The 14976-nt window shown below is 37.2% G+C and overlaps 1 protein-coding gene across 3 annotated transcripts in view; it reads left to right on the top strand.

Moving 5' to 3' along the window:
- ZNF385D (zinc finger protein 385D) overlaps nt 1-14976 on the top strand; it is a 464447-nt gene that overhangs the window by 180077 nt on the left and 269394 nt on the right. Inside the window, exon 1 of one of the 3 annotated variants that reach the window (XM_076331204.1) lies at nt 3972-4219. The exons of the other annotated variants lie outside the window; for them this stretch is intronic. Coding sequence (XP_076187319.1) covers nt 4210-4219 — 10 coding nt within the window. The 5' untranslated portion in view covers nt 3972-4209. Of the gene's footprint in view, nt 1-3971; nt 4220-14976 lie in introns of those variants that run through there. 3 annotated transcript variants of the gene reach the window in all.

The following is a 14976-nucleotide window of genomic DNA, read 5'->3' on the forward strand; positions in this document are numbered from 1 at the left end:
CTTTGCCTGGACACCATTTTAATTTATTTTTCCTGAAATTGTAACTGGGATGAAAAGTCCAAGTAGCAACTTGAGCAGCTAGGCAATATAGAAATGTTTTAAAGGTTAATTTGATATTGCTACTTTTGTTCATTTGCCTCATGTGGATAAGATCAAGGAAATTGTGTGCCCTAACAGCTGCTCTAGAATAGTTCCAGGTTGCTAAAAACTGTGAGGACTTCACTATCTAGTCTATTGCTAGGAGGCAGGCTGTTTTTCTCAAGAATCTTACAGATGAAAAAAGTTGGATTAGTAAGTGCATTCCAAGAAACTTATGGCAAACTTGTGTAATTTGAAGGTTAATACCCACACAGTAATTGACTAGAAACTGTTTTTGTTCGTATTGTGTTCATCATATGGAAGGTGATTTAAAATTGCAAAAGGATGTCATTTGTTATTTCCTTGACATCTTCGCTGGAGAAGCAAAGTTGGTTTATCCCCAGACCTTTCTCTCTCATTTTCTTGTTCAGACTCTTCCATAATTTTGTTAAATAAATTACGGAATTTCGACTCCAGAAATCTGATTCCAATTTTAAATGTAATGCTAAAGTAAGTTGTGCTCCTCCTTAGTGTTACAGATAGTTTATGCACTAATTCTATAACTAGTTTTAAAGTTCAAAGATCTGAAAAGTAAATCCGTGTTTGTGGTATCATCTTTTGACTACAGTCACGAATTTCCCGTATATAGATTTAAGTGACATAAATTCTGCATGTTTATACTAAAATAATGTTCATAGATTTGCAAATAAAAATTACACGTAATGGCTAATTACCTGTAAGCCATCACCTTCACTATACTACAGACATCTTGCAAAATAAGGATTCTAGATACATTGAGAATTCAGCACCGAATTTGTTGGCACTTCAGCAGAATCAACACACATCAAGTACGGAAGACCAAAGACTCCTTTCAGTACTGCTTTTCACTATCTCATTGTTTTGCTGAACTCTTGGAATGTAACCTGTGAATGACAGCTAAAATAGTACTAAAAAAGTGAATTTTAGGTCTCTAGTGTGCAAACAAAAGATTTAAAAGATGACTACAATTTGCCAGGAAAGCACATGGAAAGCACCATAACTGTTTTCTACTATTTCTCATCTTTTTTTCTCCCTGCCACCCCCCCGCCTGGCCCCGGGTCATTATGGGTCCTTTTCCCAAACAGCAGAACAGTTTGAGTTTAGTGCTAATTTTCTAAATCTTCCTATTGCAAAGAGTTGGGGGAAGTAGCATGAGCGCTAGGCACACGGAGCTCTGGGTTTGGAAGAGCAAGTCTTTACTGGACTGTTACTGTGCTACTTTTGGGAAGCTAGCAACCAGAATGAATTAGCTACAGGGAGGACTGCACAGAAAAGCTGTATGAATTAGTTTATCCTTTCATCAGGATGTCTTTAGGATTGCATTGGGGTTTTTTTGGTATTCCCTGTAAAAGCATACTCTTGTTTCTGGGAAAGATCCAGAGGAGGGAACCCAAAAGATTTTTGCAGCTTTTTCTCTCGAGCCCTGTTTCATCAAGTAGAGTGTTCTTGGAAGAATTCCACAGCTCCTACAGTTATGTCCCATACTGTTGTTGGGAAGAGTAAGGTCTAAAATCATCTTCATTCCCAAACCCAAACTGCATCCAGATTAAGTCCAGTTCAGTGGCATAAATTGGTGACAGTTTGTATTTTTAAATATTCTTTCTCTGTGTCTTAGATTGATGTTTTATTCACTTAAAACCATTTGGAGTACGATATGTTGTAGATTTAATTACATTTAGCATATCAAGCTAGCTTGATTGACTTCTTTTCTATATTCCTTTCAACATTTTTATTAGCAGATGTCTCCAGTGAATACATGTTCTGTAGATAGATTGTTCATCATGAGGAGAAATGTAGAAAGTAACACAAAGGGCAAATTGTGTTATTGTAGTGCCACGTAAATATGGTTGCAAATGACTTACTTTGAAGGGCTTAAGTGACTGGGATAGCTTAGAGTAAATTGCTATTTAAACAGTGCAAAGGTGCCGGAATCTGCTCCCTAGCATGTTACACTGTAGTACAGCATAATTCAACTTCCTTTGCAATGAGCTCTGCTATGAAGACATTAAACAATGACTGAAACTTAATTACTATTTGACTGGCACTCCAGTGGCTGTAATTTATGATGGAAGGTTTTCCTATTTGTAGTCCGTCAGTTGTCATCATAAACTATTCTTGCACTAATTGGTATTTTGTCCAATATTTGGGTAAGTGGTACTGCTGTTACTTGCCACAGAATTCCAGTGGGCTGGACTGATAGTCCCCTTTTTCACCTTGGCTAGCAACTAAGTAATGCCATTGCCCTTGCATATTGGAGAAAGTGTCATTCCTCTCTATTTCTGAGTTTTGTCATATGTAACATAATTGACTAAAAATTAAAAATTCAGGAATGACATCAAAATTTTGCAAGACGATACTTATTGTAAAGAACCCTACAGAGAAATCAGTGCTAAATTTGAAAAATATCCTTGCGTGACCCAATTTCTGCTCCTGCTCTAAATATTCATAAAACCACGGTAAGACAGTGTGGCAGGTAAAGGCACAGGCCTGTTCTCTAGAAATGGCAAAGAACGAACAGAAATGGAAATTGTGAATAGTGCCATGAATATTTGCACAAACAAATTCAATTAGTATCAACAGAAAGGAATGTCAGTGTTATGGGAATAGCTGAGAGTCAGGCACAGCAGGAGAAGGGAGCATGAGTAGGAAAGGTGAGTGTCTAGTGATAACACTAGGAGATTTTTTCAGTGTATTTTATGGTAAGTTGGGGGGAAAAAAATGGACTATCCTCATGAATCTCCTCTTTGGTTCAGATCACATCATGTTAGCCAAATTTCTGTATGCTCTGCTTATCCTGCCGGTACAAAATTGTTTGGACTAGAAAGGTTACAAATCTTCATTGGTAATGGATGGGTTCAGAAGTTGGAATACAATCAAAATATAAGTACCTTTGAAAAGAAAAAGTGAAAGTTAGTGAGTAGAATAGGATTCATTATTAACAAGTTGAGACTTACTAATAATACATAGGCTGAACATTCATTCATTTTCATAGTTGAACTCATACTTACATTGTTACATACAACTCATATTTACTTTGTTTTTTGAGTACGCAGAGCCTTTATTTCAATGAATAGTAAGTAAAGTCCTGTTATTCATAAAGGAAGTCCTCATGCATTGCAGCTAATATTTAAGCTTTTAAAAAAAGTTGTCATTGTGTAGTTCAAGAGAACATAAAACGCTCAATATTTCTAAGCAGCAAAATGCCAAAGAAAAATGCCAATTCCACATAGCAGGTTTTTTTGGTCAGCTCTCTACAGTGAATGCAAGGTTATGGAAAAAAATAATAAAAGAAATACACAGATTTACCATCATTCCTCTTGCTTATCTCATAAAATAGCCATTAAAATCGAATGTTGCCTAGTTATTGTCAGGTTCTCCCCCTACAGTTTGTGATAGCTTTAGAAGAAAATATTTTAACATTTAAAGCTCCTTTATGGGTAAGTTTGCCTACAACAAAGGCAGGAGAGTAATTTTAATCAAATGTGCAATATTAGTTGCCAATTGCAGCTCATAATAAAGCTTGAGGAACAGTTTACCACACGGTTTTCTAGACACTAAATGTGCATTTTAATGTGAAAGGGAAGAGCAGAGAGCTCTCCTGTTCTTAAGCGACACTAAACCCAGGGGCTCCAGTACGCTGCAGCCGAACGCCTCGTAGAATGCGATGTGAAAAGCTGCAGATTAACTGTATTTAGATGCACTGGTTTGATGTAACATCAGCTTGCTTGAATTAATGTCCTGTGACAAGCCCTCCCTTGCAAACCTTTAGAAGCAAACCGTTTCTTTGGCTACAGTTTTAAGCTTGGCTACAGCCTCTGATAGATTCTCCATTGTTTATCACACACTGTTTTTTGGACAAAGTCGAATCAACATCTATGAAGGACTAACTACCCAAAGGGTATAAACCCAATTGGTAGTGGCTTATTCAGCTTTGACACTTCTCAGTGTGATCCTTACTGCCTTTTGTAAAACAAGCAGGCAAGGGAAAGGCTCCAGAGACTTTCTTCTATTCATTTCTGTAATAGTTTTCTTGCCACGGGAGGCTTAAGAAGATTTGTACTGCCTGCTTTCTTTTCATTAGCAGTGAGTGCAATGCTGTTGGGTAAGTTAATGTGTGAGACTATAAAAAGAAAAGCACAAGAATTTGAAAAAAAGGTGTAGTTTCTCATTAATCCATTTTTAATGTTATTTTTCTTGATTTATTCTGTATGGGGTGCAGAGAAAAACAAAGTAACGTGTAACAGTTGAGATATTTTCAGTTGTTCTCAGCCAGACAGAGAATTAGAATCTAGCTGTAGTCTGTTTCTTGAATGCAATACTATGCTTCACTGGTTTTTGGCAGCAGCATGTTAAAATTCTTGTTATTAGACCGACAAAGAAACCTGATTGAATTTTCAAGACAATCATACTTCCTGTCATGAAATGTAATAGTATTTAATGATTTCTTTGTATTTCTGTATGCAACAAAATGCCTCAATCTTTGAGCCTTTCTTTGACCACTATATTGCACTAACCTTCTATACTTCAATTACTATTAAATGATTTACTTTGTATTTCATTCTGAATGTTTACTTTGATGAAAACTGAGCATGTTTGTTGAGAAAACCCAAAAGTTTGTCAAATGGATTTATACTTTCCTTAGTACAATAGCTATTTGCATCAGATTTAAATTTGACTCTGTATAGAAGCACTTCAACAGTCAGTTTTGTGTGTTGTGATAGTTAATGTGTAAATCTATGCTATGTATACACAGGATAGCCTTTTAAAAAAATTAATACAATACCGTCATTATTATTATTATCATTTTCCCAAAATCTCTGGGCTCATAAAATTTGCTACGAACAATGCAGAATAGGTAATGAATATAAATTAGCCTTAGAGAATAATCCTTTTAGAGGGCAAGTAATACAGTTTAAAATTTGTATCTGATGGATTGATGGTTGATAACTCATGCAGGACATACGTGTTAAGAAGAATGAACCTGACGATAAATGTTAATAATCATTAAAGGATTACTGGATGCTACATCTCTGAACTTTTTAATCATGCTGCTCAGCAGCAGCAAATGTAATCTTCTTTAATATTTTTGTTGTCTGGTGTATTATGCATGTTTGTTGTCTTTTCCTTTGTCCCCCAACAGACACTTAAACTTCTCTTCTGGGATATAAGGAGTACAATAATGACTTAGGAAAAATGCTGGTAACTCAGCTGAAACAATTCTGTAAGAATTACCTTTTTTTTTTTTTTAAAGAGGGTTAGCACAATGGCTGTTCTCTGCCTGATAGACCAGTAGATCAAGATTTATAAAGCAATTCTTAGTGAAATGTGTACAGATAGTGTGTTTTTTTTAAATGCCAAGTTTTATTGTTTTTTCCAGACATTTACTAGTATACTCTTTGACATTTTGAAATATTCAAGCAGAGATAACTGTTGATAGATGTAACTCAGCACTATTTCATATTTATAGAAATCACATTACCTCCAGCCACACTTGTCAGCAGCTCTGCTCTTTCGATTCCCAGTTGCCCAAGAACTCTAGCTTGAAGCATTGTCAGTATGTGACATCATTAATCAAGAAACCAATTATACTGTTTTATTTTTATTTGCATGCACATGACTACAAATTACCGGTTGCAGTTATTCAGCCCTCAGAAAACTACAGTCACTGCTTGATGGTTTACTTGTGTTCTATTTGTGTTGTTTTAGTAAGACGAGACATGATTCACTGGAAGCTTGCATAGATCATAGCCTAAAAATGGCCCTTACTCATAAGAAGTTGTACAGGGAAGTAAAGCTCACTTCTTAGAGAAGCATTTGGCTCTCAGATGGAATTTATTACAATTTTGTAAGATGCTGTTCTTTATTTTTTTTGTCCAGAAGGTATGCCTTTTCCCATAGATGACCTTACTGGTGGTTTATTTTTGTTAGCTACAATAGCGCAGTAATTATTTCGAAAAGAGAACTTCTTGCTAAATCTGAAAGTCTGCTCGGTCGTGGTGCAGGGGCAGCTACAGTTTACTGACCAAATTCTATCAGATAACTCCAAGATCTTGTTCCCTGGCATAATAATCAGAACATCTCTGGATAGCATGTGTGAGCAAACATACATACAAGCAACATATGAACACATTTTTAGAAATTTAATATGAATAATGTGTTGCCCTCCTTATGAAATGTGCATTAGGGCTGTCACAGCTATTGACTTTCTTTTTCTTTTTCCACTTCCTTGTATTGCGTGCATTGATCTATCTTGATTAAAAGTTTTATCCCGTGGTAAGCATGGGATAAAGTTCTTGCATCACTGAAGTCAGTATCACCTTTTATCGCCTGAATAGAGTCAATTTATCACTGTATTATCTTTATGCAGTACTCCAACTACAGTGTGGAAGGCAGAGGAAGAAGGGAGAATGGCTACAGTGATCCAAGCTTGAAGTTTTGGAGCCATACACTGTAGAAGTGGGCAGTGACATAAAGGTGCTTATACTCAAAAAGAATTCAGCGTAATTCTGATTCACTACACCTTCCTCTACCTTTCAAATATTTTGGAAAGCATTTAACTTAAAAAATGCAATATAGTACCTTGAGAATGCCATTGTAAACTAATAAATATGATAGGTGTATTTCTGCTGCTGCAAGCAATTATGTGGGCTTTTCTTTTTTTCCTTTTAAAGGTCCTTTCTACATACAGTTTTTTATAAGACATTTTATAATTATAGAAAAAAAAAAATCTTTTGCATAGCCTTTCAGCAGAATATAACCTGCAATAATTTTTTGTAGGGACTATTTTTAACAGTCTCCAAGGACTCTGATCAGCGTTCTTTATTCACTCAAACTCCCATTGAGTTCAATAGGCTTTTTCATGATTAAAAGAACCAGTAAGGAATGTTGAATAGAGTTAGCTTATTCAAATGCAAGCAAATCTTTTAGGCTATATTTTCATAGGGGAATTAACAATCTAGTTATTACACACAGAAGTAGACTAAGCTCTCATGCGGTATCTGGGTGCCAAAAAGATGGCATCTACTATTTTAGAGCTATTTCTAATTTTGACAGTGTGGCTCCAGGCTACATTGCACTGGATAAACCCTTAATTTTACATAACAAATAATGAAATATTGCTGCTTCACTGCCTCTCTTCAAATGATTAAAAGAGATTAACTTTGCTTAACATCGCTCTAAATTAATTCCTGATGCTATACCTGCTATTGAATCCTACTGTCAATTTTTTAAATATGCATATGGGATTTTTCTGCTCCCTGTAACATGGTCCTCATTATAGCACAATGAACTAAGAGCTAGTCTTCTTGTCATATGACATGACACCTTTTAAGGGAAAGAATGATCAAGAAATTGGCAAGTAGCTTGGGAAAGAGTTCCTAATGTTCCTTGTGTTAATCAGGTGACTTCCAAGGGGACAGGGGGTCTAGAGAGGACAGTTAGAGGGCCACAGAAACTCCCAGAAAGGGGATGAGGAAACCTGCATGTACCACAGTATGTCTCAAGAGAGAAGGCTGAAGAGTTTTGAATGAGGACAGAGAAGTATGGAAGATTGAAGGAGACTTTGTGAGCTGGGAAGCTTGCCTGAATCCTGGCAGACATTGAAGATGGGTTGTGGAGTCCATTAATAAAAAGGAAAAGCGTGTAAGATTATAGCCCAAAGGAGGTGGTGACGTATGAGAAAGGCTTTCCAGAGATATGAAATGGGTCTTCCAGGGGTAAGAGCTGTCTCAAAAGGAGCTGGAGTGGAGCTAGGAATCCAAATACACTGGAGGAGGAAGAGTTTGGGTCCATTTTATAAAATCCCCAAGAAGATGTTTTGTACTGTGATTTGAAAATTCCTTGGTAAACCATAGCATCAGCTGAAGGCACAGAAGGTATCTGCAGGACCATCTATGCCATTAGGGTATATTACAGGGTAGAAGGATGCAGATGGATTCCAGCTCTTTCTGCTCTCCAGGCTAACCAGAAGTGAACCATCTTTAGTCTGAAAGTGATGTGCCTATGTTAGTGTGTGCTGTCACCAACTAACTTTTTTGTGTCATGCCATGACAAATTGGCTACACAGGTTCTGGACTGGAGCTCTTTGGATACCAGCCAGATTGGAAAAAAAGCAGTGGGGTAGACCTTCCCTATATTATCCAGGACATCCCCAGAGCACACCCTTGTGCAGTGTGATGTTTCTTTGAAACAACTGCAGACAAAACTGTCTAGATTGCTGAAGTATGCAAGAGAAGCATAGTCTATTAGTGCTTTCAAAGGAAGTTGGATAAGCTATTTTATATAAGTGTTTAGATAAATTCTGTTTATGCAGAGAAGATATTATCAGATAAAAGTGGGATTTTTTTATTTCATTTCAACACTCATCTATTGTAGGATGAAATCTTATTTGTCTTCTATTAAAGTAAGTGGTTCACAATTAAAGCAGGGACTTTAAATTTTCAACTACAACATGAGCACGCTCAGATTTCAAACTTACTTCTATCAAGAACTGTCTACCCATCTGTTGGATACTCTTGCAAGAGCTGCCTTTCTTGACTTGCACAAATCAATTAGGGAATTGTTTTGTAAGGAAGAGAAGATGATAAATGGTGATCAGGTGATTGCTCTGTTAATAAGGAGATAATGTGGGTTGCTGAAAGGTAGGTAGATAGGATGCTGAGGAGGAATGCTAGTTAAGGGTACAATTTATTTGCATTGTTAAAAAACATAAAATTTGCTAGGTTAATAAAAATTGAAAATCAGAGTTTTTAATGAATATGATAGGATTTATTTTTCATTTCCTTTGGGGGTGTGAAATATATGAATGGAATTTGCTGTATAAAGAGAAGTTTCATCAAGGAATAAATTTTCCACTCTGTATGAGAGAGATGTAGTGGAAACCTCTATAATTAAAGGCATTACATCTGTGATACTTGTTGAGTTGTACAGTATTGTATTGAAGAGAAAAGTGTTCTTTCAGATGTATTAATTTACTTTGGGGCATTTTGCCCTGTTGTGATAAGAAGAGGATGCTGCAAAAAGTGAAATTACTCCAGCATATTATTGGGATGTTGTCCTGGATAAACCATGACAGATGCTAACTTCATCTTTTGAGAATAAGAAAGTTCTTTGTACAACTCCTTTTTATGTAACTTCAGCTTTTCCCAATAATGGCATCATCAGCTCCTGATCTGCACTGAGGCTTCTGTTTTGGAGCTTCTCCTAGCCTACTCCTAGCTGTAGTTTAAGACAAAGAATGTTTATTGCTTTTGTGAACAGGCCTATGCTTTCCAGAACTTATTTTGAAGTCCAGCTGGAGACTACTCTTTCTACATATATTCTTCTTATCTCTTTCTGTTTCTCTATCCTTCTTTCTTGACGATTCCTCAAACATTTATTCTCCAGCCAGTTGCTGCTGTCTTCTTTTCCTTCCTCTAGAGCCTGCATATAAGAGCAGTTGCTGTTGCAGATTCTCCTCCTGTACTGCCATGTGCTGTGGACAGCATAAATGACTTACCTAGTTTATAGACTTAACATTTGAGATCAGGCTCTGCTCATATTTGCTCTACCACATGGCAGAAACAGTGCAAATAAAAATGGGAATGAAAAGGATTAATATGTGGTTCAAAAAAAGGAAATGCTAACCAGCACCAAAGTCAAAGCTGCAACGCATCTCTCATGAATCTGAGTCCTTTACATGAGATGAAAAGATGATATATATGTCTGTGTATATATATATCTCATGTAAAGAATATCTATAGCTCATATGTTTTAGATACATACTAAAGAAGAACAATTGCTGGCTAAGAGTAACTGTTCTCACGTGGATACAGTTCCATAGAGAACTTTTTTCTTTGTAGAAAATCAATACAGTTAGGTCTGACAGGTCTTGATAGTTGGTTTCATGGGAACAGTTGAGAACTTTAATTCAAAGCAGTATTATGTCAAGCTGCGTTACAGCTCTAGCTGCATTCCCAGATCAACAGACACTTCTCTCACAGGCTTATTTGAAAGATTTTAGCAAGGTGTTTATCTGTGATAAGTCTTTATTGCTCCTGATATGGGAGGTCCTTGGTGACCAGCCAGAGAATCTGTATCTAACTCATTTGTCCTATTCAAGCATCTTTCACAACTGCTCTGTTGAACTCAGCAAATTTTATTGTTCAGGCTTGATAAGTGGTTCATTGATCAGTTTTCTTTCTATGAAGAGAGAATGCAGTAGAATAGTATGAGCTATGCTACTTTTTCTTATGCTGACTGAGAGTAATGCAACATAATGCGCCAATTTTTTTGTGGAGTTTCCGCAGGCTAGCTCCCTGAAGGGGTACATTTTATGGTCCATTTGGCATGCTCTGTATATCTGTTAATACTAGAACTGATATCCTTTTTATCACAGTCCATCTTTCATGACATTATGTAGAGTTTTATTTTATGTTTTTTATAAAGCAGAGAACTGGAATGGTATCCATTAACACAAAAGTCACTTCAGTCTCCCTGTCATTAGACTGACTTGGTTCAGCACCTCTTGGATGAAACAGCTGTATAAATCTTTAACCTCTATAGAAGTACCCTTTAAATCAATAAGAATAAATGAAAAAGGATTAATGTGCTGGAATCACTTGAGAATGCTTCTGTTCGTGAGGTTGGCAAGTGTCTATGACCAGTCAAGCGGTTAACAAACATCTGTGGCAATTCATGTCTTTAATATACATTTACTTGGTTTTAACTAGTTTCTCTTCATTGACTTTTCAACACAAAAAGAATAAATGTTTCATCTGCTCCATGAAGTAGCACAAATTTGTTGTATTATGGTGGGTTGGCCTTTTAAAAGCCAGGTAGCTGTACCTGATCTGAAAAAGTATATAAGGTATAGGCAGATGATCAAAATTACTAGCATTGCTATGGCTTACTTAGTTACTGCTGAGCTTTAGTAAATGGTGATGTGCGTGTTCTTACCCAAACTGTACACTAAAATTTATCATCTTAAATAACATTCATAGATTTGGACAAGGGTGAAAGGGGATTTTTTGTATCTGCCGTGTTAAGCACCGATCTTCCCCTACAGCAAAGTAGGTATGTAATAGTTGGATCTGGATTCCAGGTCAGCGCCACGGAAGTTTACTTCTTGGCTTTAAACCGTGACCTGTTCTGGGAAAGAATCACTTGGTTTCTATCAGAGTATTTTACTGCCCAAGATCCTTTGGGCTACAGAGGATAGGGCTAATACGTTGAAGGGAAGGCTGTTACCTTCTCACAGTTCTGAGATAGATAAAGCTCAAAAATATGTTGCAGCTGTAACAAAGGAGAACAGAAGAATTTCTTTGCATGTTCTGATATTCCTTCTAAGTTTTACTTTGAAGAGCAAAACAGTCCCCTGAAAAAATTATATGAGAACTTTCTTGGCTGGGAGAAGAGGAGAGTGACCTTTTTATATGAGCAAGTGGTAGGTCACTGGGTGTGGGAATGGCTGCTGTAGAATCTGCTCTGAAGAAAGCTAAGACAGCAGCTGGCTTGCCATCAGGACAGGTTTCTGGCACTGTTACCACTCTTGAATGAATCTGTTTTTATTAGCTGTTAGGTATATTAATTAGCATTCATTTATTCTTTAATCAAGCCATTTTCTTCTTCATATATCAGAAGTACTTTTACTACATAGACATCTTGTTGTTACAGTCTCCTAGCAACGGAAACTTTTCTTAAGCTGACATTTGCTGTCTCAAGAGTTCTGTGTCCAAATTACTTTGAATAGCCTTAATTTTCCACAGAGTTTCTAAAATTTAATCAATCTCATCTTTTGTTAGTTTGATTTTCTAACAAAGGCATCTGATTAAGTTATTTCCTTAGCCTTGGTTACAGTATCATCCCAAATGTATTTCAGATCATGGCACAAAAAAGAAATCTCAACCCATTCTGCCTACATCCTGAATGGGATTCTTACTAAGATATATTTTTTCTCAAGCATCCTCAGAATCAGTGATCTTGAAGAGAACTTCTGCAGTTATTCTTTTAACTGACACAGAGCCTCTGCGGTTACTGTTAGTCAAAGCCGTTGAACATTGTTAACAAAATTTGTACCAGATGGTCTCGCTGCCTGACATTTGGAAATGGCAATGGAAGGAAAGTTGAAAAGTCTGTTTGCAAACTCCTGAATACTTTTTGTGGTCATAAGGGTGCTCTGCTTCACATCTAAATAGACAAATTCAGAGGGAAAATTTGGGAGCAGAAAAGTCACAAAGTCTTTGTTTATGCAAAACCAATGCATATCGGTGGAGAATGGCGACAGTTACTCATCCAGATCATAAACGGGGAGACCTCTGGGTATATTGCATCAAGTGGTCCACTGAATACTCTGCAGAATTATTGCCAGCTTTATTGCTCTGAGACTGGCTCTCACATATTTGCCTGGGATTACAGGCAGACCTGAAAGTGTTGGCATCATCATTACTGTGTATGCAGCAAGTACACATACAGTACATACAACAGAGTTGTCCTACACCCTAAGGTCCTAGTCATGTGTGCTGTGGTCATGTCCAAGACTGACTGTGATGCGGTAGCCAGATTGCAGCGTCAGTTTTTCAAGGCTACCTGATGTTTGGAAATCCTGGACAAATGCATATTTTCAAAATATTCTAGGATCAGTATTTCAGGAAGAAAAGAGCTTGAGTACAGGAACATTTAGATGCATGCTAGCCTTTGGACAGAACATCCTCATGTTGATCTCTGAGTTCACCTCAATTCATTGTGATCAATACAGCCATTGAATGGCTGAACTGGTACTTACATTGCTTGTTTCTGCCTGGCCTCTAATGATCTTTATGCAGTCATAAACCTTCAATTATTTCTACAAGATTTCTGTTGTGCTTACCTCTGGAACTGCCTGTGGGTTACCAGGGAGTATGTACTCCCAAAGTGCAGATCCATTAGTTCCTGTCTATCACTTTATACACGTATATAAACAAGAATTTAATGTAGTAATGGATACAGAGGGGTTGTACATCTGCAAATAGGTCCATAGGTTTTCATACCTTTCGATTACTACGGTGTAGACAGGAGTGATTTTTTTTCCCCGTCCCTTGTTAAATTTCTAGCTCCCCAATAAACAACAAATGATTCGATTCCTGGCTCTTGACAATTTTATCGGGAAGCAGTTGTTGGCAGTAAATTATGTGTTTCCTCCTCATGGATTTGTACAAACTGTACAGGTATTTTCAGAACAGTGTGTGGATGTAATGCGTGGATTAATATGACAGTATTGGGTTTTTTTTGCGACATTCTACCTGTTTGATCTCTGGTTTGTCCTTATGTTTTATCCAAGTGCTATACGGTCTCCTGCTTCCCTGGGATTCTGACAGCACTTTGAGGCTGCCTAGTCCTGGTTATAAACCATGCAGCTCAGTTTATTGTATTGTAAGACATACTGCAATCACAGTAACTGCCTGTTTCTTAGTTATATATGTTGCATAAATACCACTTTTTTATATATGAAAATGCATGATGTTCTGTATGTAATAGGGTTGTGGTAATACTTTGTGGCTTTCTGAATCAAAATGTTTTGAAGTAAATTAGGAGCCAGCTATCTGTGCAGATGGGAACTTGGGAGCACAGTGGTTCTGGGACACTCGACAGTTACTAGATTGGGGAGACTCCTCACAAACCCTGCACTGGGTCACTATGGAAGCATGAAAAGGAATAAGTAATTCTATAAGAAGCCAGATGGATTTCCAGTACTAATGTTGTAGACGATTTTGATGCTTTTTTTGTGGAACAATTTCATTTTAACAAATTGGAATTTACTGATCGTAAGAGATTTCTATTTTGGCATCGCATGACTTTGCCACTCATTGTCCTGAAACCACCTGAAAGCACCTTCTCTGCTGGACTTTTTAAAAAAAAGAAAAAAAAAAAGTGGAAAACTGGAACAGGTGTTTAGGAAACATGAAGCTTTAATTTTTACTTTTGGCTTTATGTGCTTTAAATCACGTAACATTTCTTTTATTTCTGCCTTTGTAAGGGCTGATATTTTTGCTAGTATCTGTTTGGGATAGGGTTAGAATCACATAGGGATTAAGTCCAGTTATTGACTTGTGGGAAAGCCTGCACAGTTTATGTGTGCTTCTTAAGTCCTGCATTTTATAACCTTCTTGGAAGAAAAGGAGTAGAAATGGGCTGTTGCAGACCTTATTTCTCCATGGGAGAAAGTATCAAGGAGGAAAAGAAATGAGTGAAGTTTGCGCTCCTGTAGAAATCAGAAGCTCCAATTTCTTGGCATGTTCTTCTGTAGTTCAGAAATTCTGCGGTGCTGAAACCAGAAAGCCCTGCTTAATAAATGTTTAATAAGGAGATGATTACTCCATATGAAAGTAGATGAAGTATTGCAGCAGATTGATCCATGAACAAACTCCCCCAGGCTTGCTCCTTACTCACAGCCTTTCATTCCTCATGGTTGCCTGCAGCACCTCATCTCTCAAAAACTTCTTTCTCTCTGACCAAATGACTACTTCACTTCCAATTCCTTTTGAGATAATAGCCTTAGGTTCCATCCCCATAGTTACTTAGGTCCTCTCAGGACAAACTGGATCCCTGATAACTGTTTCAAATGTGTACAGGAGATTACAGATCATGCCTATAGTACTTAAGAGATTACTCCATGCTTCTGAGGCCAAATTCCTTGCCTGTCCTGACTGTGGTGCCTTTATATTGTTAAATCATGTCGCCATGACTGCAATATCCTCAAGACATACCTGGTCATTGTAAGACCTCTGCTTGACATATGCCTCTTCAAAAATTCCTTGGCATAAGCAGGATGCTCAGTACTCATATACATGGTTGCCCTGCAAAAATGCTAGACTCTTGCCTTGGATAGGGCAACATTTGCTGCCA

This window comes from Aptenodytes patagonicus, chromosome 2 (genome assembly GCF_965638725.1).
Source record: "Aptenodytes patagonicus chromosome 2, bAptPat1.pri.cur, whole genome shotgun sequence".
Classification (NCBI taxonomy): domain Eukaryota; kingdom Metazoa; phylum Chordata; class Aves; order Sphenisciformes; family Spheniscidae; genus Aptenodytes; species Aptenodytes patagonicus.